This window comes from Neoarius graeffei, chromosome 1 (genome assembly GCF_027579695.1).
Source record: "Neoarius graeffei isolate fNeoGra1 chromosome 1, fNeoGra1.pri, whole genome shotgun sequence".
Classification (NCBI taxonomy): Eukaryota; Metazoa; Chordata; class Actinopteri; order Siluriformes; family Ariidae; genus Neoarius; species Neoarius graeffei.
The window spans coordinates 46,204,741-46,232,500 of NC_083569.1; the positions used below are offsets into that span (position 1 = coordinate 46,204,741).

General features: G+C 43.3%; 1 protein-coding gene and 1 non-coding gene across 5 annotated transcripts; both read right to left on the reverse strand.

Annotated features, from left to right (window-relative positions):
* Positions 1-1,457: 1,457 nt before the first annotated feature.
* Positions 1,458-25,390, reverse strand: LOC132887674 (DNA-dependent protein kinase catalytic subunit-like). 4 transcript variants are annotated; one of them, XM_060923175.1, is made up of 6 exons: positions 25,334-25,390; positions 10,465-10,630; positions 8,376-8,550; positions 8,090-8,274; positions 2,317-2,479; positions 1,458-2,226 (listed from the first exon to the last, which is right to left on the reverse strand). In XM_060923175.1, the coding sequence occupies exons 1-6, from the start codon at positions 25,363-25,365 to the stop codon at positions 2,204-2,206; spliced, it is 744 nt and encodes a 247-aa protein (XP_060779158.1). In that variant the 5' UTR covers positions 25,366-25,390; the 3' UTR covers positions 1,458-2,203. The 4 variants fall into 4 exon arrangements, with proteins under 4 accessions (XP_060779158.1, XP_060779175.1, XP_060779149.1 ...); XM_060923192.1 differs by lacking the exon at positions 25,334-25,390 and adding an exon at positions 14,923-15,043; XM_060923166.1 differs by lacking the exon at positions 25,334-25,390 and having other exon boundaries at positions 10,465-10,942.
* LOC132897000 (U2 spliceosomal RNA) lies at positions 14,523-14,713 on the reverse strand. The gene has a single exon (XR_009656213.1). It is a non-coding gene; the product is annotated as a U2 spliceosomal RNA (small nuclear RNA).
* Positions 25,391-27,760: the final 2,370 nt, after the last annotated feature.

Genomic DNA, 27,760 nt, shown 5'->3' on the forward strand with positions numbered 1-27,760 from the left:
ACTGAGAAATTTTGTTTTTTGAAAAATATCTGCTCATTATGAATTTGATGTCAGTAACATGTTTCAGAAAAGTTGGAACAGACTGAAAAAGTTGTGTAATGCTTAAAAAATATGAGTTAATTGGCAACAGGCCAGTAATATGATTGGGTATAAAAAGAGCATCCCAGAGAGGCAGAGTCTCTCAGAAGTAAAGATGGGGAGGGGTTCACTGCTCTGTGAAAGACTGCGTGGGCAAACAGTGCAACAATTTAAGAATAGCGTTCCTCAATATAAAATTGCAAAGAATTTGGGGATCATATCATTAACGGTACATAATATCATTAAAAGATTCAGAGAATCTGGGGAAATCTCTGTATGCAAGGGACAAGGCTGAAAAACTGACACTGGATGCCTGTGATCTTCAGGCCCTCAGGAGACACTGCATTAAAAGCAGACATGTCTGTAGTGGAAATCACTGTATGGGCTCAGGAACACTTCAGAAAACCGTCTGTGAAAACAGTTCATTACTGCATCCACTAATGCAAGTTAAAGCCAGATATAAAACAATATCCAGAAACACCGCCACCTTCTCTGGGCCCGAGCTCTTTTACTGACTGAAGCAAAGTGGAAAGCTGTCCCAAGGTCTGACGAATCAAAAGTAGAAATTATTTTTAGAAATCATGGATACCACATCCTCCAGGCTAAAGAGGAGAGGGACGATCTGGCTTGTTATCCGTGCACAGTTCAAAAGCCAGCATCCGTGATGGTATTAAGGTGCATTAGTGCACATAACATAACATGGGTAGTTTGTACATCTGGGAAGGTATCATTAATGCTGAATGATATATACACGTTTCAGAGCAATACCCTGCCATCCAGAGAAAATCTTTTTCAGGGAAGGCCTTCCTTCTTTCAGCCAGACAATACAAACTGCTTTCTGCACATATTAAAACTGCACGGCTCTGTAGTAAAAAAGATTAAATATCGTGTTGCCATGATGTGCAAATCTTCACATTTTGTTTTTATTTACACAGCGTCCCAACTTTTTTGGAATTGGGATTGTAAGAGGACTATATTTACCAACAATAACTATTTGTTTCGTTGTTATTTTACTTAGAGGTTGCACTAGCATTCATTTAAAAAAAAAAAAATGTGCCAAGCCAGTGTTTGCCTGTTTGATGAATAATTAAGTGTATCCACACACGCACGCCTTCCTCCCTCAGTATTAAGGTTATGTCTGTCGTTGTGTTTTAACCCAGACAGAATCCTATTTTAAAAGTCACCATTTCTATAATTATTCAACCAACAAGGCTAAAGGCATGACTGGATTTGATCAAAATATTCATATTTCTCAAAGGCTTTGGGTTTGAGCAAAATATTAAGTGTGCTGTGCAGGTACCGTAAGGTCACAGAAAGAGGATTATAGAGACAAGGGTACAGGTCAAGACATGGGAAGTTAATACACAAAGCACCCTATATTCATATCATACATATATTCTACAAACCAGTAAAATCAATACAAAGCTTCAGACTGTGCATAGCATATAGATACAAAACAGTCGAACACAATACTGAAGGCTGTAGTGTTATGCAGGGCATTGAATGTTTTGCCCCATTTTGCTGGAGCTTACATTTTGGGCCTCCATCCGCCAATAAACTGCAGGAGTTTTTTCACCTGTAGTTTGCTTAACTTAAAGTCCTCTGACAGAATCTCTTCTGTTAGCTGCAAGAGCAAATTGCCATCGATTTTCTCTCGAACAAAACAACCCAACCACGTCCTCCGACATCCCAATGAACCGTAGTGACTTGGACACCTCTTCAATGGAAAGGCCCGAGAGGTTGTTTGGTGGCTGCCACTGTAGCCCTGCAGCAGAAGAACAGGAAGGCGCAGTTCCTGAGTTCACTCCGTCCACCTAATGTTGCGTAGGCTGTTGGGCCTTTGTGGCTGTAGTGCTCCTCCCTCCTCTGTCAGAGTCAAAGAGGCCCGATGAACAAGTCTTAGGGGTCCTTTTCCTCGGGTAGCTGGAGTAACTACGGCAACGCACTGATGAGAAGTCCTCGGTTTTGTGGAAATCAGGCCCACAGAAGTCATTTGGCCAGGAGAGACGGGACAGCGCAGTGTCAGTGGAGCGGCTGAGGCAGGGGGGAGGTTTGGTGCTTTTGTTGGCATCTGTTCGAATCCAGTTGCATGGGTAACACGCGTGGTTCTGCTCCTCCATCTCCTTTAAGGTCTCACCCTCTCCTCCTCTGCAAAAATTAATACCAAAGGTTGAATAAAAACACAATCATTTCCGTCACGTAGATAACTGGTGATTAGTACTCGCATGTTATGCAGACCAGAGGAGCAGTAGGACAGCGTTGGGCTTGGGGAACGAGTGTCTGGCTGCCGTGGCTTTGTGGGTGGATATGGCACTGGGACGCTGCTGGAGCTCAGAGTGGTCTGCTTGGAACTCTTTGAAGGAATTGGAGGAGCGTTTAATAACCGACACTCCTCCTTCACCTGTGGAGATCATAGCAGTGTGAAGACTAAATTTCTCCCAGCTATTCGCCAAACTAATTATTTTTGTGCTAAAAAAGATGACAAGTTCAGATGGGCCAAAACTGTCTGTAACTGAAAAGTCAAAGCCATGATCATGTTTATTAAAATGTACTTGAAATCTGCACCAAATGTACTGGTCACTGCACATATTCATTTGAGTATCACACTGTAAAAAAAAAAATTAGTCAAGCCAACTTAAAAATGTAACGCAACCTGCTGCCAAAGGATTTTGAGTAAACTCAACTCCGGGCCAAATACACTGAACAAAAATATAAACGCAGCAGTCCATATTTTATGAAATACAAATGTTCAGATAGAAATTCATTTTCATTTTCTATGTGCCCGAGCCCAGTCCAGACGAGAACGTCGTCGCCCAGCAGTCAGGTCCAATCCTCGATGAGGTCTACGTGCATGGAGGCCAGCTTCTCTGAGTCGGTTTCTCACAGTTTGACTGCTGACCCTGCGATTGTGTCTCCCCATGGTCTCATCTGCGGTCCGTGTTGCAGTCCGGCACCGATCACGCAGGTGGGTCAGGCGGATATGCCGGTCTTGTGCTGGAGTGGTGACACGTGGCCTGCATGCATGTGGCATGTTGTCTGTGGTGCCATGCTGCTGAAATCATCGTCGGAGGCGGACTATCGTGGAATTATGCACCCCCAATTGACGCCCTACAGCTCTGATGGACATTCCAGCCTGCAGCATGCCAATGGCTCGTTCCCGGTTGATTCTGGTCATCTGTGGCATCTTGACATTTTTGTCATTTTAGGGTGGCCTTTTATTGGCCCCACATAAAGGATGGTCATGACATGCATTACTCAGTGAAATTTTTGTCTGCAATGGTCACACCCGACTGGATCATGGATTATCTCAAGTCTGGGCACTGCTCAGAACTTGAGTAGAGGGACATTTTTTTTTTTCAAAAAATGTTTATTGGTATGCTATACTATCATTTGATGTGGGCAGAAAAAAAAAAAATCAGTATCGGATGTACAAAATAAATTAAATCTTTAGGTGCTGCGTTTATATTTTTGTTCAGTGTAGTTGTGCTGACTTGCTCTTTTAAGTCGACACAGATGAGTATTTTATGTTGACCTTACTTTATTTAGCAAGTTCAGTGCATTCAAATTGTGATGTTGAAATAATTATTCCAATTAACTTGGAAAAGCAAGTTGGCACAAAAAAACATTAAGTTATCCTAAATTATTTTTTTTAAAGATTATTTTGAGGCTTTTTCCACCTTTATTGGATAGGACAGTATAGAGATAGGAAATGAGCAGAAGAGAGAATCGATCGGGAAATGACCTCAGGTCGGAATCGAACCCAGGTCCCTGGATGGTATGGCGCCTTATCCACCTGAGCCATAACGCCCCAAAACGTTCTTTTAAGTTCACATAGAAGAGTATTTTATGTTGAGTTGCCTTGACTTTCCCTTAGAAGTTCAGTCCAACAAATTGTTTAGTTGAAATAAATTGAAATAATAATGCCAATTAACTTAGAAGAGCAAGTTGGCACATCATGGTTCTAAGTTGAGTTTACTCAAAATCCTTTGGCAGCAGGTTGCGTTACATTTTTAAGTTGGCTTGACTTTTTTTTTTTTTTTTACAATGATTTAGTGTGCATTACATTTTTTAGTTAACACAAACCTCTCAACACTTAAGTTCTACTTCACTTTGCCTATTATTACACAAACAGAAACAAATACCGACATACAAGGAGGGAATTCCCTGGCCTCTGTTGAGGAAAGCTTAGCCTAGACTCCTATACAACGTCTCGCGTCAGTTTCCACGGACTTCTCACTCCACCCGACCGTTGAAACTTTCGAACTTGTGAAGTGCGCATGCGCAGTGGCATCGGTTAAGGGGCGTCAATCAGCATTTGAATATATAAGTTCACTTAACTTAATTTTCCAATTCCTATGAACTTGTGGCGAAGGAAAGGCGTCTCACCTTTTTTTTTTTTTAGTTACTTGAACAATTAGAAGGGAAATTTGTTCATTCAACTTAGAATCCTTTTTTCACTCAACAATTTTGCAAGTTACATTTTTTACAGTGCACCTGCCTGCTGGGGTGGCACGGTGGTGTAGTGGTTAGCGCTGTCGCCTCACAGCAAGAAGGTCCTGGGTTCGAGCCCCAGGGCCGGCGAGGGCCTTTCTGTGTGGAGTTTGCATGTTCTCCCCGTGTCCGCGTGGGTTTCCTCCGGGTGCTCCGGTTTCCCCCACAGTCCAAAGACATGCAGGTTAGGTTAACTGGTGACTCTAAATTGACCGTCGGTGTGAATGTGAGTGTGAATGGTTGTCTGTGTCTATGTGTCAGCCCTGTGATGACCTGGCGACTTGTCCAGGGTGTACCCCGCCTTTCGCCCGTAGTCAGCTGGGATAGGCTCCAGCTTGCCTGCGACCCTGTAGAAGGATAAAGCGGCTAGAGATGATGAGATGAGACCTGCCTGCTGACATCCTGCATTAAGCAGTGCTCAGGAGTTTTCAGCTCGACACAGTCACTGTAGGCGGACTGCTAGTTTTTGCAGCTCCAGCATTTCTGTCTTTAGTTTACGCTCACCATCCATCACTCATCACATCGCTATGCATGATGTCAAACAGGCTGGATGAGGAAGTAGGAAAGTGTCGCTAATTTACTGGTTTTTGGCTAATGCTGCTTTATCTAAAATTGGTCATTTGCCAATTCTCACCCACTAGCCAGCTTTCGCCACACATGCACACCAGCTACCAATCAGGAAGGGCGCTACTTCTGAGACATGAAGCCGACCACCCCGTCTTTTCTAACTGTTACTCACGCTATGTTACATGGCAGCTGAACACACTCGGAGGAAACCGCCATCTGCCCTCTTCTGCATATATGGGTCTACGGGGGTCAACCCTAATAACAGGGTGAACGCTTTTCAGTTGTACTACTCAGGAGCATCTATTCTTAAATGTTTAATTATTACTGAACTGCAACTTCTCATCTCATTCATCTCATTACCTCTAGCCGCTTTATCCTGTTCTACAGGGTCGCAGGCAAGCTGGAGCCTATCCCAGCTGACTACGGGCAAAAGGTGGGGTACACCCTGGACAAGTCACCAGGTCATCACAGGGCTGACACATAGGGCTGACACAACCATTCACACTCACGGTCAATTTAGAGTCATGCATGTCTTTGGACTGTGGGGGAAACTGGAGCACCCGGAGGAAACATGACATTATGTTCAGTTAGCGGACACGGGGAGAACATGCAAACTCCGCACAGAAAGGCCCTCGCCGGCCACGGGGCTCGAACCCGGACCTTCTTGCTGTGAGGCGACAGCGCTAACCACTACACCACCGTGCCGCCCTGAACTGCAACTTGATAGATTTAATTATTGATGAACAGAACCAAACAGTGACTGCGTTTTTAAAATCCTGTTCGTCACGGTGTATGAAACCTAACTAGAAACTTACTGAACATAATGTCACTTTCAGTTGGTTTTCCTCTTGTTCCAGCTTAATTCTGGTCATAGTTTTTAAGAAATAAGTAACTGGCCTGTTCATAATCACTGGACATGGAAGACACACACACACACACACACACACACAAAAGGTCACAATGTTTTTCTTCATTACTTATTTACATGCTTAGAATAGTCACTAAAAAAAAAAATTTCAGCATACTTCTGGACAAACTCCTGGTTCGCATGACCGATAGCAGACTCTTCAAACAGAAAGCCTTCCCTGCTCATCATGAAGGAGTAGACGAGTGCTTGTGGCTAACACTCCGCAATCTCCTTTACCACATGCTGCACTGCCTCTGGCTTGTCCAACTGACCGATCCAGCCAATCAGCTGCCAGCAAGGCACGCTCACCACCTACCCAAACAACGTTGGAAGCACAGAATTGTATGGACCGTGTTTGTATGCTGTAGCATTATAATTGTTAACTGGCTACTCTAAACGGTCCAGAGATGTGAATGGTTGTTTGTGAAAGCTGCGACAGGCGTAGCAAGCCGGTGGTAGATGATGTGTGCTCAAGATGGACACAGACAAGCCAAATGGCCCAAGGGCATCAGGGTGCGCGAGTTTGCATGTTCAATTCCAGGTGCTCCGGTTTCCTCCCACAGTCCAAAAGACATGCGGATTAGGTTACCTGGCTACTCTACATTGCTGGGTTTCAGTCACGTGACTTTTCTCAGCAGTTTTACAGGAACTGAAATAGCTGGTGGTCTAAATGGCTGCCGTAGTGTAAACAACTAGCAATAAGTTATCAGAGTACGCTCGTAATCTTGAAGCCACTGCTCGCTTTAGATATGTTCAGAAGATTGCTATGTGCAATGGAATCGACCCCTACAGTCTGGGAAAGAAGGATTTGTCATACGATCTCAAACTACCCTTCAGTCGAGTTCCCCGACATCTCATCTGGTGTTGCAGACGTCCTTCTATCCCGCGAAACAGATGAAAGCATGGAAGAGTATGGAGGCTTACAACTTTTTTGTATGTGGCTGGGTAAAGGACCTCAGTATCAAGTCGCTGCCCAATGAATCCTGTATTGTTTTTGCCTGTGTAAGTATGGGGTTTTTTTTTAAGCTTTTCATTTGTGTCTTTACAATGAAGCGCTGCAAGTTGAAGTGTAAACAAACAGTTGGCTTGATTCTCACTTGTGTTGGCTCTCACCTCTCAGGTAAATCATTCACAAAGATCATCAGAAACCCTTTTAAAGACTTGCTAATCTTAGTTAAACAGGACGGAGAAGTGATCACGGCGCATTGTAACTGTATGGCTGGGGAAGAATTTTATCACGACCTTCATGCATATGGGCTTTGTGAGGAGTTAACAAAGAAACAGCTGGGGACTTTAGCGCTTCGTGACTATAAAAAAAAAAAAACTACCGTAAAATAAAGACACATAGCAAGAAAAGTACTTGGAAAACACTAAGGACAGCTGAGAGGGAGATACAAACATTTCACTAAGCGATCACTGCAAACTTGAGCATGCTTCAACTCGGCTCCCTTCGATTTCAGCGAGAGGTTCAAAAGCTGCCTTTCTCGACGTCTTTTTGTGAAATCCTGTGTTCGTTCACCCTTTATTAGTTCATGGGGAACCCTGAAGAAACTTGGATCAATTTCACGGTTTGATAGATTCGAACAACCTAAAACGCAAGCGTAAGGCATTTTTCACGCAAGCAATCCACCTTCTCTGTACAAACGCTGTCAACTGAGCTTTGGTAGACCACCAGCTAAAGTTCTGAATAACTAATGAGGCGGATATGACGTCACATGAAACCCAGGCCACAGGTGTGATTGTGGATGCGAACAGTTATTTGTCTCGGTGTTAACCCTGCGATAGATTGGCGAACTTCCCAGGACGCACCCCGCCTCTCGCCCAAAGTCAGCTGGGATTGACTCCAGTTTCTCCGCAGCCCTGACGGATAAGCGGTATAGATAATGGATGGACGCAACTAAGGTACCCAAATCTGTTCCAGCATGACCATGCTCCTGTGCACACATTTTTTACACACGAATGTACCGATCTATTCATGCAGGGAAAACCTCAAATGCAAGATTCACATTTTAAGTCATTTCAGCCAAACATAACATCAAAAGCTACCTGATCACTGGAAGGTGCCCTGGAAAGTTCTAGAATTCTCTGTGCTCTCTCTTCTCCGACGATCTCCAGAGCAGAGGGACTGCGGTGCACAGCGCTGGCCAAAAGGTCAAAGGTGGTGCCCAGTAGGATCCTCTGGTCTCTGAACACCTTGCTAGTGGAAGCTTCACTCTGCTCCTCAAACTCCTCTACGCAACACGGATACATAAATCAGAATTAAGAGCTGGCTTTGTCATTCACTATTTTAAATATATTTCTGGACTGCAGAAATGAAAAGAACAGCTTCTACCAAGCAGTGGGACAGTCTTGAGCAGGGAGCTGATCTGCTCAGCGGGCCCCTGGCTCTGGCTCCTCCGCTGGCTGAAACGGCTGAAGCTGTGCACCCAGCGCTGTAGCCAACCTTTCTCAGCCTTCGCCTCCCTGTGAAGTTCTTTCAACAGCTTTGTTGCCACGGAGAAGTTGTTCTGGTGGGACAATCATGCGAGGGATCAAAAAAAAAAAAAAAAAAAGCAAAATATCTGTAGAGACCCATTAAATTCAATATTCCATGGTCCACATGATCAGTTTTGGTGGAAATATTGTTTTCGGCTTTTCTAGTTTTACTACATTTCCAGTGGTGCTTGAAAGTTTGTGAACCCTTTAGAATTTTCTATATTTCTGCATAAATATGACCTAAAACAACATCAGATTTTCACACAAGTCCTAAAAGTAGATAAAAAGAACCCAGTTAAACAAATGAGACAAAAATATTATACTTGGTCATTTATTTATTGAGGAAAATGATCCAATATTACATATCTGTGAGTGGCAAAAGTATGTGAACCTTTGCTTTCAGTATCTGGTGTGACCCCCTTGTGCAGCAATAACTGCAGCTAAACGTTTCCGGTAACTGTTGATCAGTCCTGCACACCGGCTTGGAGGAATTTTAGCCCATTCCTCCATACAGAACAGCTTCAACTCTGGGATGTTGGTGGGTTTCCTCACATTAACTGCTTGCTTCAGGTCCTTCCACAACATTTCGATTGGATTAAGGTCAGGACTTTGACTTGGCCATTCCAAAACATTAACTTTATTCTTCTTTAACCATTCTTTGGTAGAACAACTTGTGTGCTTAGGGTCGTTGTCTTGCTGCATGACCCACCTTCTCTTGAGATTCAGTTCATGGACAGATGTCCTGACATTTTCCTTTAGAATTCGCTGGTATAATTCAGAATTCATTGTTCCATCAATAATGGCAAGCCGTCCTGGCCCAGATGCAGCAAAACAGGCCCAAACCATGATACCACCACCACCATGTTTCACAGATGGGATAAGGTACTTATGCTGGAATGCAGTGTTTTCCTTTCTACAAACATAACGCTTCTCATTTAAACCAAAAAGTTCTATTTTGGTCTCATCCATCCACAAAACATTTTTCCAATAGCCTTCTGGCTTGTCCATGTGATCTTTAGCAAACTGCAGATGAGCAGCAATGTTCTTTTTGGAGAGCAGTGCCTTTCTCCTTGCAACCCTGCCATGCACACCATTGTTGTTCCGTGTTCTCCTGATGGTGGACTCATGAACATTAACATCAGCCAATGTGAGAAAGGCCTTCAGTTGCTCAGAAGTTACCCTGGGGTCCTTTGTGACCTCGCTGACTATTACACGCCTGGCTCTCGGAGTGATCTTTGTTGGTCGACCACTCCTGTGGAGGGTAACAGTGGTCTTGACTTTCCTCCATTTGTACACAATCTGTCTGACTGTGGATCGGTGAAGTCCAAACTCTTCAGAGATGGTTTTGTAACCTTTTCCAGCCTGATGAGCATCAACAACGCTTTTTCTGAGGTCCTCAGAAATCTCCTTTGTTCGTGCCATGATACACTTCCACAAACATGTGTTATGAAGATCAGACTTTGATAGATCCCTGTTCTTTAAATAAAACAGGGTGCCCACTCACACCTGATTGTCATCCCATTAATTGAAAACACCTGACTCTAATTTCACCTTCAAATTAACTGCTAATCCTAGAGGTTCACATACTTTTGCCACTCACAGATATGTAATATTGGATCATTTTCCTCAATAAATAAATAACCAAGTATAATATTTTTGTCTCATTTGTTTAACTGGGTTCTCTTTATCTATGTTTAGGACTTGTGTGAAAATCTGATGCTGTTTTAGGTCATATTTATGCAGAAATATAGAAAATTCTAAAGGGTTCACAAACTTTCAAGCACCACTGTAGATGAAAACATGCACGTGTAAAGTGAGATCTTGTCAGGCCGTAATGTACACCAGGAAAATTCCTTACAGTGTCACACTGACACCAGGGGCGTCCGGTATAAATACGCTTGCAAGGATTTGCTAACGTGCTGAATGATTTCATGATTAGGAAGTACCTGTTTCCAGGCGCTATCTGCCATGTTCAGTTTCATATTAAACTTGCAGTCCTTCACCAGTGCTCCCAACTCTTCTGCTGTACTGTCCTGCTCAGCTCCATCCACCTCCATACTGTTAGCAGGAGACGAGCACAGCTTCTCCCAGATCTTGTCCAGAAAGAAACCCCTGGGACATGAGAGGATGCACATCAGATAGATAACACACAAACGCCTACATGAAGGCAAGGTTGTTACCTGAACTGCACATTCCATTAACTTTTTCAGGCATGAAAACGGGTCAGGGGTGAAAAAGGTGAGAAGGGTGCGCGAGTGGTGACGTGGCCTCTGGTGTTGTTTTATTTTGTTTGGGGGGGTCCTCCCCCAGAATAAATATTATAGCCTCCTTACTAAGTATACTGTATTGACATTTGCACAAGGACATACAGTACAAATACAAATTCAAATACATGTAGTTATAGTGAAATTACGCCCTGGAAAAAAATGCGAATAACAGAACGAAGAAAGTGGAGAACACACAAGGAATAGTGATCATTTTTTCCTTTTATTTGCCTGGACCACCAGTGTCTCCATGGCCCGCTTTCGCTGAGTTGCCACATGTTTCAGCCATGCCTGCTTCTCTCCTGCTGAGCACTGCAAGTTGCTTGAGAGCCATACTTGCTCTGCTGCTTTTCCTCCTTGTTCACCCTCTGCTGGTGTTTGTATGTGGCTGCTGCAGAGTTAATGTTCTTGCACAATGTTCTGTCCACTTCCCAAAACTTCACGTCCTCCCTTCTAAAGAGCTGCATAGCTGTCTTCCCCCTGGACATCAGCGTGTACTTGACCGTCTGTATTGCATTAATTGTTTCCACATTCATGTTGCCACTCCTTTGATCAATTACATCATTCATCAGACTAAATGAGGACTCGACTCTAGGTCCATGAAAGATGGAGAGGCAACACTTAACCAGTGCACCCAGGGAGGGGTACTTGTCTGGTTTGTCGAAGACATGACCCCACCACTCCACGATGCTCTCTCCCTCCTTGAAGCTGGGGATGGTCAGGTCAACACTGAACCGCACAAGTTCCCTCTGGATCTCCTGGTCTGCTGGCAAGAGGTGCCCCAGCATACCACTCAGCCTGCCGAGATATGGAAGTACCTGCAGCTTTCACTTCTTTTTAAATCAAATTTGTGCTGATTTTAATCAAACTTTCTTCTTTGCTGCTGTCTTTTATTAAATCAAATTTGAGACTTTTAATTTGATTTCTTTCAGCATGGACAGCACTACAAAATGGCGTCTCCACTATACAGTGCCCTATATAGTGAGTAGCGAGCAATTTCGGACACAGGGATTGTCAAAAGACGAGCGTGCCCTCTTTGGAATGCTGACGTAATCAAGCCGGAAGTTGTGTTTGTTTTGATAGCAATCAGGAAAGTTTGAAAAAAGTAGGAAATTCAGTACGATGACTCAATCCAGCTTCCAGTGGTCTGGTCTGCACTCTGACTGATGCGTGCACGCTCTGGCCAGCAGGAGAAGAGGCGCGAAATGATGCTGCTTGCCCTTCACAGCGAGATGTACTCGTCGCTATGGCGTCAATATCAAAACAGGAGGAGGAGGCACAAACCGGCACGAACCGTCTATGTGTGCGAAGCGACCTCCTTGCCCTTTGGGTCAATATCAAACCCCCCCCCATTTTTTTCTGATCAGATCTACACGATTCACGTAGGTCACTCATTTTGGTTTCAAAACGGCGAATTTCACCGAAAGGTGAGGGATTTTCATGTATGATGTATTCTGTTTTGCTCCTGCTTACCTTCATTCCTCTTCATTCCAATGCATACCTCCATCTCTCCAAACCCAACTCAACCTCCTTTCTACTTTCACCACATATCACAACACCATCCGCAAACATCATGTTCCATGGTGACTCTTGCCTCACTTCGTCCGTGAAGCTATCCATCACTATGGCAAACAAAAATGGACTCAAAGCAGATCCTTGATGGAGTCCCACCTTAACCTTGAACCGTTCAGTCGTTCCAACTGCACACCTCACTGCTGTTTCACTGTTCTCATACACGTCTTGCACCACTCTAATACACTCCTGATTTCACTCCACTCTTTCTCATATGATACATACAATCTCATACATCTCTCGGCACTCTATCATATGCCTTCTCCAGGTCTACAAACACACAATGTAGCTTTCTCTGGCCTTCTCTGTACTTCTCCATTAACATTCTTAAAGCAAAAATTGCATCCGATGTGTTCTTCCTTGGCATAAACCCGTACTGCTGTTCACAGATTGCTACCTCTCTTCTCAATCTCGCCTCCAATACCCTTTCCCATAGCTTCATGGTGTGGCTCATCAATTTTATACCTCTGTAATTACTGCAGCTCTGTGCATCTCCCTTATTCTTGAATATTGGGACGAGCACACTCTTTCTCCATTCATTGGGCATTTTCTCATTCTCTAGGATCTTATTGAACAATCTCGTTATGAACTTCACAGCCGTCTCACCCAAACATCTCCAAGCCTCAATCTGGATACCATCTGGTCCGACTGCGTTCCCAGTCTTCATTCTTTTCATGGCTGCCCTCACCTCATCCTTACTAACCAACTCTGCTTCCTGATTTGCTGTCTCCAATGAATCTGACCTTTTCTCTCTCAGACTCCCCTTATTTAATAAAGACTCAAATGGCCCTTTTCCACTACCCTTTTTCAGCTCACTTCAGCTCGCTTCAGCCCGACACGGCTCGCGTTTCGACTACCAAAAAACAGCACGACTCAGCTCGCTTCAGCCCTGCTTAGCCCCTAAAACTCGCACGGTTTTGGAGTGGGGCTGAAGCAAGCCAAACCGTGCCGAGTGAGGCTGGGGGCGTGAGCAGACACTCCCCTGTGCACTGATTGGTGAGGAGGAGTGTCCTCACATGCCCACACACGCCCCGCGAGCACGCTGGGATCTGTAAACACCGCAAACCCGGAAGAAGAAGAATTACGAATTACGAGAATTTCTGAAGCCTTATGCGCCTCCTCGCCTCATCTATACGCTCTTGCCAGTATCTGTTGGCGTTGTCGGTGACAACAAGCCACAGCACCAAGACCAGTAACACTAACGACTCCATGTCCTCCATGTTTATTGTTTACTATTCGGGTCGTGAGACTACCGCTGAAAAGATCACCGAATCAGTGACATACAGAGCATCGTGGACGAGTTCGCGGAGCGCAAGGCTCGTCGTATGCCCTTCAAATAATGCGCGCAGTAGGCTATTGATGTTTTATTATGAGCCATGTACAGTATGTCGCCGAATGTTTTTTTGTTTCTGAGTTACATGTTCGTTTGAAGGACTTAATGTACAAAATAACATAGTTGCACCCCGTAGTGTTGAAATTGGTAAACACAGTGCATTCAGTGAGGTTTGCACCGCCCTCCTTTTATTTCTGACTCTTCCTGTCACCGTTGCAACCTCTGAGCGCTCATTCGTATGCCCTTCAAATAATGTGCGCAGTATAGGCTATTGATGTTTTATTATGAGCCATGTACAGTACCCTAATGTTTTTTGTTTCTGAGTTACATGTTCGTTTGAAGGACTTAGTTGCACCCGGTAGTGTTGAAATTGGTAAACACCGCAGTTGCGGACATTTTGTAGCCTAAAATGATGTTATGATAAGCTTTAATAAAGGGCCCGGTCATTTGCCCCGCCCCCGGCCCGGCTCGGCTCGGCTCGGCTCTGACTTGTTCCGCCACTGTCACTGATGTCACTGTTTGCGCTGCTTAACGACATCACGTGACGTCCACCCACTTTCGCTAACTCCACCCAATGTGTCCACCCACTTCCAGCCAGCACGGTTCAGCGCGGTTGTAGTCGAAATGCAACTCCAACAGCCCCGCTCAGCTCGACTCGGCACGGCTCAGCCGCGTTTGTAGTAGAAAAGCGGCAAAAGTACTCTTTCTACCTTCTTAATACACTTTGCTTATTCATCAGCACACCTTTCATCACTCTTACCTACACGCCCATGTAACTGACTGACTAAACAAGAGCAGACAGATATCCAGACATGATCTTTCTTTAACAATAAGAAGGGGGTGCACCGTTCCCGGAAGTACTGCAATACCGGGTCGATGCGTGGAGTGGACGGAGCAAGCCCCTATTCCATCTCCCTGTTCCAAAAATCAATTTAATATATGGTCCCCGGATAGGGGACGTATCAGATATTAAACTGATAAGAACAGATACTACACTTGATCTTAGCCAAAAGGCCGAGAAGCGATACCGAAGCTACCAACCAACAACCCGGGACATTCTACACAACTGTAAACCCGAGGACGGCAAATCCTCCTGTCTCTTAATATTGTATAATAAACCAGTATAAAATATAGGAAATATACAGTTAATGCCAAAATCAGCAGAGAAAAAGGCGATTTAAGCGTCTTAAAATCACCAAAACCCAAAGGAAATGATAATATATGCAGAAACTGACCAATCGGAGTCGAGAACACAAAATCCTCCTCACTACAAACTCACACCGATTTAGGAAACAGGTTTCCAAAAGAAACCTTTAAACGAGATTAAAATACTTTGATTGAAACAGCTAAAACACGACAAACCGAATGTCTGGCATTTAAAAACATGTCAAAACTGTCCTGAATTATATAACATTGCCCCTCAGTGGTCAAATGTAGTATTGCAGAAGAAAACCGTCACCACCTCGGGAAAGGACAGGGACCAAATTGATTACGTGCAAATCTGTAAAACTTGTTTCACGAGGATTTCTCGGCGAAAATATGATAAACTGTGGGCAATAATTTTAATACATACCATCATTTAAAAAACACATACTGAATGCAAAATTTCGCCAAAAAACCCACCGATTTATAAGGAAAAAAAGTAAGAAAACGTACTTTTCGTGACACAAAGGTTGAAAAGTTACACCAATAAAATTCTCCACTTTCCCAAAAACACGAAACACGCTCTTTTCAGTCTTAAATTTACGCAAAAGGAACATGAGTTAATCTTTACACCTGAGTCACTACTCCGCCATTTTCATACTGCAGGTTATACACTAGGCCTGCTTAGTCACAGTCAACGGTGCTTATCTTAATTTCATTTATTCTCGATTTACAGGAGGCACATTTCACACCATAATGCATTAAAGGATACTTATGCCTTCCAAAAAATCAAATAAAACACCACTTGTGCGTAGCTTAGACGATGTTACACTAATCTAAACGGTAAATATAAATAAATATATAGCCTTACCATAAATTGCTGCTACAGAATCAATATCAGCTCCAAACAACAGCGCCGCCTAGTGGTCGGAGCCTAAACAGCAGAACCAACACGAAAGCGCTGATCAGGATATCTCCATGTTGTTGTTTTTGATTTAAAATAAATAAATAACTACAAGTTAATACACAGGCTCACACATCCCGGGTCCGAAAATACCCGCTATCCTGAACATTTTAATGTCTTCCCTAACCTAAGCAACTCAGAGGACTGTTAACTAGCCGATTAATTGAATCAGGTGAAGTGCAAGCAGAGAAAACTAACCAGGGCTGAGAACCTAGAAGTTAAGTTTAAGTCTAGGCTGAAGATATATCTGTTTAGTCAAGCCTTTTGTTAATAGTGTTCATGAGGGAAAGGAGAAGATCTGGAGGGTCCTCAGATAGAGTGTTTTGGTAAACTGGGATGTATGGATGCTGTCAGTCCCCCATTTGAGTTTGTTGATGGTGTAGTGGATGGCTGCTTTATATAATATTAAAAGTCCAATTCAAAACATTTATCATTGAAAAACATTTGATGTTTTGATATGCAAGTATTATGTGTATTATCAAGTATTATGTATATTATGTATTATCTATTAATAGTGTGTGTATGTATGTGAACATGTGTAGAGACATTAAATATCCTCATTACATTCATCATCAGATGAGTCTGAATGGTCCATGAAAAATGGCCTTCGTGACCTGAGGCTTCCAGCAGGCCGTAAGTTGATAGCTGGGGTGAGATCAACTTCTTTCCAATCGCATGAACGTTTCTAAACAGCAGCTCCAGCCTCTCCAGCTCAGCCGACTTCATGACAGCCAGGGACTGAAAGCAATGCTGTCCTGTAGTGACCAGCCGTCTTCGCCTGTTTTGATGTTATAGTACCGATGTGTGCATTTGACTTTTCGTGGTCCTTTATAGTTTTGAGTTTAAAATTACTGGTGCCTGTCTTTGCCAGACTTTTTACAGTCTTCGCAATACAGGGTATTTTCAGTTTTGCTATGAACTAGCCAATCTAGGTCAGACAGATGCTAGTGACTCACTGTTACCTCAAGGTACAAAGTAGTATTTCAAGACAGCTGGTCAGGCCTCTCTTAGGGCTAGCTGGTTAGAATGCTAACTTCAGTAGATATCTATACAAAAACACACTAGACATTTCTGACAAATATTGAAACTTTTCATATTCTGATTTTTTTTTTAAATTATGGTTACAAATAGCACCTTTAAATGAGGCCTGGCCACCCCTTGAAGTATATCTTTTAAATTCAAAATGCCTATCATCACAGAAAAACACTAATATTAGTTTGTTGCACCAAATACATCTTTTACAACCGACAAAAAAAAAAAGTATATTGAATTGTCTTCCATTGAACAAAAACTCTCCTTGACCCAATATTACCAATAAAATCAACAATGGTACACAATCACCTAAACTCTGTTGCAATATCAGCTGTTGAGTTAACTAAATACACATCTTTTATTGCCAAAAACAGGTTACTCACACTTAAGAAAATGTACATTGAACCACAGTTTACACTGCTCATAAGTAAGTGAAATATTACTGGGGTGAATATCCCTAAAAAGACAGATGGATCAGCATTAATCCCCAAAATAAGAACGAAACTACAGTGGGTTTGTTTGTTTGTTTGTTTTGGGGGGAGACCCCCAACCTTTATCATGTGCTGCACAACAGAACATAACCAATTGCCTTTTACAATTCTTAACAGAAGCCAATATCAGGTCATGAGGTGAAAAAAAACTTCTGTATTCTGTACATATTGTCAATTTGTTATATCCCCAAACTGCCTGTGTAACAATTTGTTAAAACTCCACAGTGTGTTCATCTTTCAGAAGTACCCAATGCCTGAGAATATCAATAGAAAGACGTCACAAAACTGCATATAAATTTTGCTTGAAGTTCCCAAATTTTAAACCCTTATATTTCAAGTCCTTATTGAGTGCAACTACTGTGATTTGGCATTGTTGTGCCAAATGTGTGTTAGCAATGAAATAACCAGGAACTGCAGCACCTAATCTTGAGAAAGATGCAGTGATCAAAAAAGGCAGGTGGTAAAGTGTTTGCACATCTAACACTTTAATACAACAGTTAATTATTAGCCTATGGCATACAAAATTTAGTAAAAGTTTTTGTTCAAGTTGTATATTGTGTGACAACCCTTTGCTCCCATTATGCCAGACTCCTAAGCTAAATCAAAATGTTGAAGGATTAACAGTACTATAAATTGGTATACTCCTTTTCAAGTTTATATACACAGCAACCATGTACAAACCTTAAATGTAGCTCAAATTTCATGTAAAGGTGTCATTCCAACAGTATGTAAACAAACCATTTAACTTAAATATGAACAAAAAGTCTTAATTAAAAAAACCAAAACCCCACCCATGCACACAGGAATAAGCAATTTGGATCAAACTCAGAACCCAGTCAATTAAGAAATAATTGAAGGAAAATGCATGAACCATAAATCCTTTATTTTTCATAGATCCCCTGGGAAGAAAACATTTACAAACCAATAAAAAGATTAACTACATTCTCAGACTAAATAATCCTACAGACAGAAAGTCTCCATCTCACTGCAAAAATACTTGGTTGCCTCCTCTGTGAACATGATTTCTTCAAATAGGTTGACCATGGCCTTGTTTTTAGAAAATTTCTTTCACTCAAATCACAGTCACACCCACTCTGAATATTTGCTTGAAAATGCCATCCAGACACATGGATTTCATTTCCAGACAAGAAAGTTACTGTCTAGCTCTGCACTGTAGACGTACACTTGCAATCAAAATTGTTAATCTCTTAAAACCCACTGAAACCTAAATAAGCACTCAGTAGTTTGTTGATGTTAGTTCCACCAAGTTGCACTAGTTTAGCAGACTACATACCTACCAAACCAAAACATGATGAAAGTGGTGCAGCTTCAAACTTCATTATGGAGTCACGTAAATTGTTAAACTGAAAATGCAGAGTTGAAATATATCTGGGGAAAAATGTTCAAGTGAGGACTAAAAGGCACACCATTATTACATCAGGTAGTGATTGGTTAAGTGAAATTTTAGTAACACCGGGATTTTGATCCAGGAACATCTTACTCGGAGAAATCACATTCACCCGACCTTGTTGACATGGTCATAGCATAGTTGGTATAGATGTGATCTTAGTCAGCATGAGTGAAATCACAGTGACGTCTCCAGACTGTGCATGGGACTACCAGGGGTTTGACTCTTGGCGGTTTTTGTTAAGTCCTTGTAGTGATGTGTTCTGCTGTTGGCAGAATTATTGTTCTGGGAAGGTGAAGATATGCCAGAAGGAATGGCTGACGGTACAAAAGTGCGTTTTGTTGGCCCATCTTCCTCAGGCTCCAGTTCATCAATTAGGGGGATGGCCAGCTCGGAGTCTTCGATGCGGAACTCTGGGTGGGTCATGAAGTTGTGAATGGAAATTCGTGATTCTGGAGTCTCCAAGCCTTCATAACAGGACATGGCTTCCTGGAAAGCATTCACCACACGGATCTGTTTAAAATAAAAAGTAGTAGTAAAAATAAAAGAATAAACCAAAGCAAAGTGTGAATTACCTATGGACTACTTACTAATGAAGCATTTTGTCTAGCCTGGGAAAGACAGTAGAATGTCATTCCATTATCTTTTAGGATGGTACAGCCATCACTTACTTGTGTCTGTATTCGGTTGAGGCCCCTACAGCAGAGGACCTGCCCTCTCCTCAATTCCATCTCAGCATGGTCAATCTCATCCAGGACCTCCATCTCCTCCAGTTCCTCCTCTAGGATTTCTTCTTTCTGGGTACCATGGCCAGCAGTCTTCAGGAACTTCAGCCGACTTGTGGGAATGGTGGTTATCAGCTACCGGTATGGATTGGTACTGCAAAAAATGAGGACCATGAAACCCCCCAAAGAAAAATGAGACAGGACAAGGTGTCTCTGGGCTCACCTGACCCCAGATAAGGCATCCAAAGCTAAGGAGGACACACCAAAGCCACTGTTCAATACTAAGTCCTACACAGCTGATAGGGCTTTCCACCAAACTGAAGATTTGGAAGATACCAAATCTTCAAAACCATCAACTGAAGATGGTTGAACATACCATCAAAAACATTCCTCTCGCCATGGATCTTGCGAGCGTTGAACTCATCAGGGATGAGAATGAAAAATATTTAAAAAGTCTGAAAAAACCAGGGCGGGGCCCATAGCCCAAGGGGGCGGGGCCCATAGCCCAAGGGGGCGGGGCCCATAGCCCAAGGGGGCGGGGCCCATAGCCCAAGGGGGCGGGGCCCATAGCCCAAGGGGGCGGGGCCCATAGCCCAAGGGGGCGGGGCCCATAGCCCAAGGGGGCGGGGCCCAGGGGTTCCAGGGGCTAATGATTTTTGGCTATTTTTTTTTATTTTTTTTACCCCAAAACCATTAATTTTATCAGCAAAAAGTTGCAATGTATTTGGAAATAAATTCTCCTTCTTGGTGGACTACCAGGTGAAAATGATTAATATGGTACAAGAGACTTGTTTTTAATCAATTCACATTTGATGATTTCAAAAAAAATCAATGCACCTTTTAATATAAACGAGCTCTACAGTATTATATTTCTGCATTTTTGCTATTCATGTCTTTGAATACTCTAATCCTTTAAAATGAAGTGCAAACCAGAAAAAAGTTCTGTCATATAATTCTCTGAAGCTTTCTTCTGATGTTATCATGGTAGCAGGAGGTCTTGCATATTAAGCAGGCAACATTCAACATCACTCATCACTTCCCTTTCAACTGTTGTGTGGACTAACTAGGTTTTATCTGGACAGGATGTTGTGTAATGTAATGCATATACCATACGGTCAATTTGAAGATCAAGATGGTGATTTTGAGTTAAAGAACAGGCATGTACAATGGGCATTACAAATTGGAAAAATTTTTTTAAATCAAAAACTATAAAGTTCATCTTGGCCTAAAAAAATGTGGGCAGACGCTCCCGCGTGGCACATCCCAGCAATTCCCCCCCATGAAATGAGCAATAAGTAGGAGAGTTATACACGGTATCATACCTAAAATTTTATCAGAAATATAGATATGATACTATGATTCTCCCCAACATGCTACATTAGACAAGCTAACCTCATTTATAAAAAGATACACACTTATATATGACGTGTATGTGATATGATGTATATTCATACATTGTTACTTTACGGAAATCTTCAATAAGTTTGGTCTTTTCATGACAGCCTGTTGTAGACCTAAATAATATAATGCACATGAAATGACACTCCTCACCTCAACATGTCCTTTACAATCATTTAAGCCACCATGGGCAATCCTGAAATCACTGCTGCAAACAGTACATTGCGCGAAACTGTCATTATTTTCTACCCTTATTAGACAGGGAGATTCTTTTGTGTAATCTGAGCTGAAGTGGGTTTTGTACTTTCGTTTTTTAGGGCGCGCACTCTCTCTCTGCTATGCCGGTCCTGTAGGCTGCACTGACTCAACTGAAAGCTTTGGTCCTCGAGAAAAGGGATAAAAGCCCGCCCACACTGAAAGCTGATTGGCTTATTTTGCTGAGTAACCCAATCAGGATGCTCTTTGTCTGGCATGCGCTACATGAACAGGCACACAGGCAGTGTTGCCACATTGGGTGGCTTTAAGTGCATTTTGGTGGGATTTGAACATATTTTGGGATGGAAAACGTCAGCGATATCTGGCAACACTGCACACAGTCTCCCTCGCGCGTGCACATTCTAAGATGCGTGATGCAGACCTTAATGTTGCATGCGCACGCTCTTGCTCGCTTCTATCAATATGCAGGAGACTCCCGGAAGTTCTGGGAGACTTGGGATGTCTGCGTTATAAGGGGACCACAGATCGTTAATCATAACACCCCCCCCCCCCCCCCCCCCCGAAAATTTCTCAACGGATTTACATCGATCTCAAAAACGATCATTTTGGTCTGAAAAAGTCGGAAATCCGCCGATCGGCGGAAAATTCTCATCCCTGACTCATTGAAGGAGTTGCATCATGACAAAAGTGTTGAAGACAATTGTGTAATGTTCTGGAGGAGGGGTGTGTAAAGGAGCATTCCTGCCACTATCAATATCAAAAAGATCTTCTCACCTTTTAGAGGAAGAGTCACAAGCCCAAAGTTTTAGTTATTAAAAGGTAGATTCCATTTCTTGGCCTCAATTTTACTTCATATTGCAGTTTTTGAACAAGGGAGTTTCAGTTTACTCTCCCTTATTAATACAGGCTTTTCACATGAGTAAAATGGCTTCTCAAACCAACCCAAAATACACTTCTTAAGTACAGTATGTGCATTGTTAAAGTATGTCCCTTTACCAAGAAGGTCCTAGGTTCGAGCCCGGTGGCTGGCCTTTCTGTGTGGAGTTTGCATGTTCTCCCCATGTCTGCGTGGGTTTCCCCCACAATCCAAAGACATGCAGGTTAGGTTAATTGGTGGCTCTAAATTGGCTATAGCTGTGAATGGTTGTCTCTGTGTCAACCCTGCAATAACCTGGTGACTTGTCCAGGGTGTACCCTGCCTCTCTCCCATAGTCAGCTGGGATAGGCTCCAGCTTGCCTGCGACCCTGTAGAACAGGATAAAGCGGCTAGAGATGATGAGATGAGATGAGACATTGATCTTGCTCTTGAATTTACCCATTATATGCACTTTAAAGGACCACAGCCTCCTCAGGAAGTACAGCCTGCTCTGTCCCTTCCTGTACAAGTGGTTGGTGTTGCAAGTCCAGTCCAGCTTGCTGTCCAGCCACAGCCCGAGATACTTGTAGAAATCCACAGCCTCCACCTCGACTCCCTCGATCAGAACTGGCCGTGACCTTGGTCTGGACCTCCCAAAACGTCAATAACCAGCTCCTTTGTCTTCGAGGTGTTGAGCTGCAGATGGTTCCTGTTGCACCAAATGGCAAAGTCCCTCACCAGGCTCCTATACTCCTCCTCTCTGTCGTCCCTGAACTTCTGAATGGACGCACATGTAACAACTACTACTTTTGGCTGCTCCTGATTAGGGGTCGCCACAGCGGATCTTTCGTCTCCATTGCTCTCTGTCTTCTGCATCCTTCTCTACCACACCTGCCACTTTCATGTCCTCTCTCACCACATCCATGTATCTCCTCTTTGGCCTTCCTCGTTTTCGTTTGCCTGGCAGCTCCATCCTCAACGTTCTCCTTCCCACATGCTCTACAGCTCTTCTCAGGATGTGTCCACACTATCTCAGTCTCATCTCTCTTCGCTTAATTCCCAAGCTCTCCACATGTGCTGTCGCTCTGATGTGCTCGTTCCTTATCCTGTCCAACCTTGTCACTCCCATCGCAAACCTTAACATCCTCAACTCCGCCACCTCCAACTTTGCCTCCTGTCTCCAATCCATACATCACAGCTGGTCTCACTACTGTCTTATACATCTTCCCTTTCACTTTTGCTGGGACTTTCCTATCACAAATGATTCCTGAAATCCTTCTCCAACTGCTCCACCCTGCCTGCACTCTCTTTCTCACCTCACTATCGCAGCCCCCATTTTCTTGCACAGTTGACCCCAGGTACTTGAATTCACCAATTTTCTTTATGTCTACTCCTTGCACTACACTCTCATCCCCATTCTCATTGATGCACATGTATCAGGCATGAAAACGGGTCGGGGTGAAAAAGGTGAGAAGGGTGCGCGAGTGGTGACGTGGCCTCTGGTGTTGTTTTATTTTGTTTGGGGGGGTCCTCCCCCAGAATAAATATTATAGCCTCCTTACTAAGTATACTGTATTGACATTTGCACAAGGACATACAGTACAAATACAAATTCAAATACATGTAGTTATAGTGAAATTCTCATCTCATCTCATTATCTCTAGCCGCTTTATCCTTCTACAGGGTCGCAGGCAAGCTGGAGCCTATCCCAGCTGACTACGGGCGAAAGGCGGGGTACACCCTGGACAAGTCGCCAGGTCATCACAGGGCTGACACATAGACACAGACAACCATTCACACTCACATTCACACCTACGGTCAATTTAGAGTCACCAGTTAACCTAACCTGCATGTCTTTGGACTGTGGGGGAAACCGGAGCACCCGGAGGAAACCCACGCGGACACGGGGAGAACATGCAAACTCCACACAGAAAGGCCCTCGCCGGCCCCGGGGCTCGAACCCAGGACCTTCTTGCTGTGAGGCGACAGTGCTAACCACTACACCACCGTGCCGCCCTATAGTGAAATTACGCCCTGGAAAAAAATGCGAATAACAGAACGAAGAAAGTGGAGAACACACAAGGAATAGTGATCATTTTTTCCTTTTATTTGCCTGGACCACCAGTGTCTCCAAGGCCCGCTTTCGCTGAGTTGCCACATGTTTCAGCCTTGCCTGCTTCTCTCCTGCTGAGCACTGCAAGTTGCTTGAGAGCCATACTTGCTCTGCTGCTGCTTTTCCTCCTTGTTCACCCTCTGCTGGTGCTTGTATGTGGCTGCTGCAGAGTTAATGTTCTTGCACAATGTTCTGTCCACTTCCCAAAACTTCACGTCCTCCCTTCTAAAGAGCTGCATAGCTGTCTTCCCCCTGGACATCAGCGTGTACTTGACCGTCTGTATTGCATTAAAGGTTTCCACATTCATGTTGTCACTCCTTTGATCAGTTACATCATTCATCAGACTAAATGAGGACTCGACTCTAGGTCCATGAAAGATGGAGAGGCAACACTTAACCAGTGCACCCAGGGAGGGGTACTTGTCTGGTTTGTCGAAGACATGACCCCACCACTCCACGATGCTCTCTCCCTCCTTGAAGCTGGGGATGGTCAGGTCAACACTGAACCGCACAAGTTCCCTCTGGATCTCCTGGTCTGCTGGCAAGAGGTGCCCCAGCATACCACTCAGCCTGCCAAGATATGGAAGTACCTGCAGCTTTCAGTTCTTTTTAAATCAAATTTGTGCTGATTTTAATCAAACTTTCTTCTTTGCTGCTGTCTTTTATTAAATCAAATTTGAGACTTTTAATTTGATTTCTTTCAGCATGGACAGCACTACAAAATGGCGTCTCCACTATACAGTGCCCTATATAGTGAGTAGCGAGTAATTTCGGACACAGGGATTGTCAAAAGACGAGCGCGCCCTCTTTGGAATGCTGACGTAATCAAGCCGGAAGTTGTGTTTGTTTTGATAGCAATCAGGAAAGTTTGAAAAAAGTAGGAAATTCAGTACGATGACTCAATCCAGCTTCCAGTGGTCTGGTCTGCACTCTGACTGATGTGTGCACGCTCTGGCCAGCAGGAGAAGAGGCGCGAAATGATGCTGCTTGCCCTTCGCAGCGAGATGTACTCGTCGCTATGGCGTCAATATCAAAACAGGAGGAGGAGGCGCAAACCGGCACGAACCGTCTATGTGTGCGAAGCGACCTGCTTGCCCTTTGGGTCAATATCAAACCCCCCATTTTTTTCTGATCGGATCTACACGATTCACGTAGGTCACCCATTTTGGTTTCAAAACGGCGAATTTCGCCGAAAGGTGAGGGATTTTCATGTATGCTTTTTGCACGGACCTGATCATTTATCAAGAGATAAATCTATAGCCATGGTACAAAACATGCATGCAAAGCTCAGATGACTCACCGGGATGTAATGATGTCATCCCACGCGTTCATGGGGTCAGTTTTAGCATCAGGGTAGCGACTGGTCCACCTCTTGGTCAGACTTTTCAAAGAACCCACTGAGCCTGGTACAGAGGAGAACAAGGTTACAGGAGCCGTCATGTGGAAGCGATAGCCATTCGAATCAACCTTAAAGAGAGACGGCCTTTCCATTTCATAAAAATCGGTGAATTTAGTTCTCTCTGAAATTTGGTCATTGAAATGTGTGTTTATTTCTGTAATAACTCACAAACTATCAGGCCATTCTGTGGCTGGGAAGTTATTTAATTTGAGGGGATTCCTGAGCAAATAACGCGCATGAAATCACTTGCGTCGTGCAGTCAAGCAGACAGAGGAAGTCCGTGTGCGCATGCGCAGATTTACCCTGATCCTGCACTGACCGTTACATCATCTTGTCGCAAAATGAACAGCTGATCACACCGAGGTGCTCGCTGACTGCCAATATTTATTAGTTTAGTCCTGCGTTTCCTTTCCTCACAACATCTTTTCTTCTCGCTTTCCGTTCCTGTCATCGGTCGTTCACATTTCATTCGCGTCCTACATTTTTCTCTCCTATTTTAAATTTGTATCCCACAATGCCTTGCGTGAACGGGGAAAGCCCACCACGCAATACATGACGTATCTTGAATTGGGTCACGGTGAAGCAGGAAAAAGTAGCAGAGAATAGTTGGGACAGTATAGTAGTGAGTAACTTGCCGCTGTTGTTGCCTGACGAAGGTGTAAAAAAATTTTGATGATGGTAATGGTTTCATGAGACAGTGATGCATGCTGTTGATGAGGATAGGGATACTGATGGTGGTGATGATAATGTTGATGTTTCCGATTATGATCTGATGTTTATGATGATTATTACAGTGATTTACATAATGGTGATAATTATGAAGGCGATGATGAATACATCAATAAAGTTAGTTATTTCATTTTCTTTTTGATTACGTAGTAACGAACAATATATTGTAGTGGCAATTATTTTTTTGTGTACATTACCTAATACACAGTTATTTGGTGACCTGAACAGGCAATCAATTACATACTGCAGACTTGGCTTTGACAATAGATGGGAGTGACGGCAATCACAGCCAACTAACTTTATCCCAATCACCACAAGGTATAAAACATGTTGGTGATGGGAATGATGGGTGTATGCTTATTTACATATATGATTTTCTTTCAGCTAACCAGCAACCAGTTACTTTCTCTTTTGGATGAAACGAAGCCCAAAGATTCCAGCCTGCAGAAATTGTCTAAAATACAGCCAGGTGGCTGATCACTGGAGTTAATGCTGTCTCAACATACTGTATTACATGCATTATTCATTTTGATAACCGTGTAATAAGGACCTGAGACCTTCGTGCAAAACGTACACACTTCTTAAAATTGTTGATCCTTTACGAACAAACTCTAGAAAACTCTAATGGTCTTCCTAGTTTCATAACAGTTGCTTAACATTAGTATGTTGATCATGCTGCTGCTGAGTGTTTTAAATATTTCTTCAATTGCACTTTTTTTTTTAACAAAACCTCTATCGTCTTTTCAAAGTCAAAGCTCGAATCCTCAGAGCTACATGTGCTGCATTCGAATGAGGAGTACATTCGCAGGAGTTTTTAAATCCCACTGGGTTTTTATACTGGGCAGCGTATTCATTGGATTATATTTTGTTTTCAATATGATATTTTTCCAATTTTTTTTTTTTTGTATTCTTGTCTCAGCAATGGTGAAATCAAATTTGTAAATAAAATCACTGCCCTGACTCTACTCATCAGGCCAGAGCTATTCTCTTTCTGTGTGTGTGTTTTGTACAACGTAAGGAAACAGTATAGCTGTGGTCTCCAAACCACGGCCCGCGAGCCAACTACGGCCCGCGGGCAGCGACTTTATGGCCCGCCAAGTGACGTCTAAACAAAGGTCAGGCATGCGCAATGCGATCCCTCCACATCCCTGGGTGCCTTCCGCTAATCACAGAGTGAGTAAAACAATATATCATTGACAGATGAAATACTAACAACAGACAATGGCTACCACTTCAAAGAAACGTAAAGTTGACCGCGAAAATCGCCAGTTTAAACCGGAATGGACGGATGAGTTTTGTTTCATTTTACCGGCATATCAGAACGCTAAGCCAACATGCCTGATATGCATGCAAACTGTCGCAGTCTGCAAGGTTGACAACATCAAGAGGCACTTCAGAACTATGCATGCTAGCTTTAATTCCAACTTCCCAGAACATTCTGATCAACGCAGACAAAAAATAACCACCATGCAGTCTTCTTTAAAGCGCTCAGTTTTTAGAATTGAAACGTGTAACACGGCACATCAAAGGGCAAGAGCAGCGTCTTTACGTGTTTCGTGGAGTCTCGGAAAAGCAAAGAAACCTTTCACAGACGCAGCC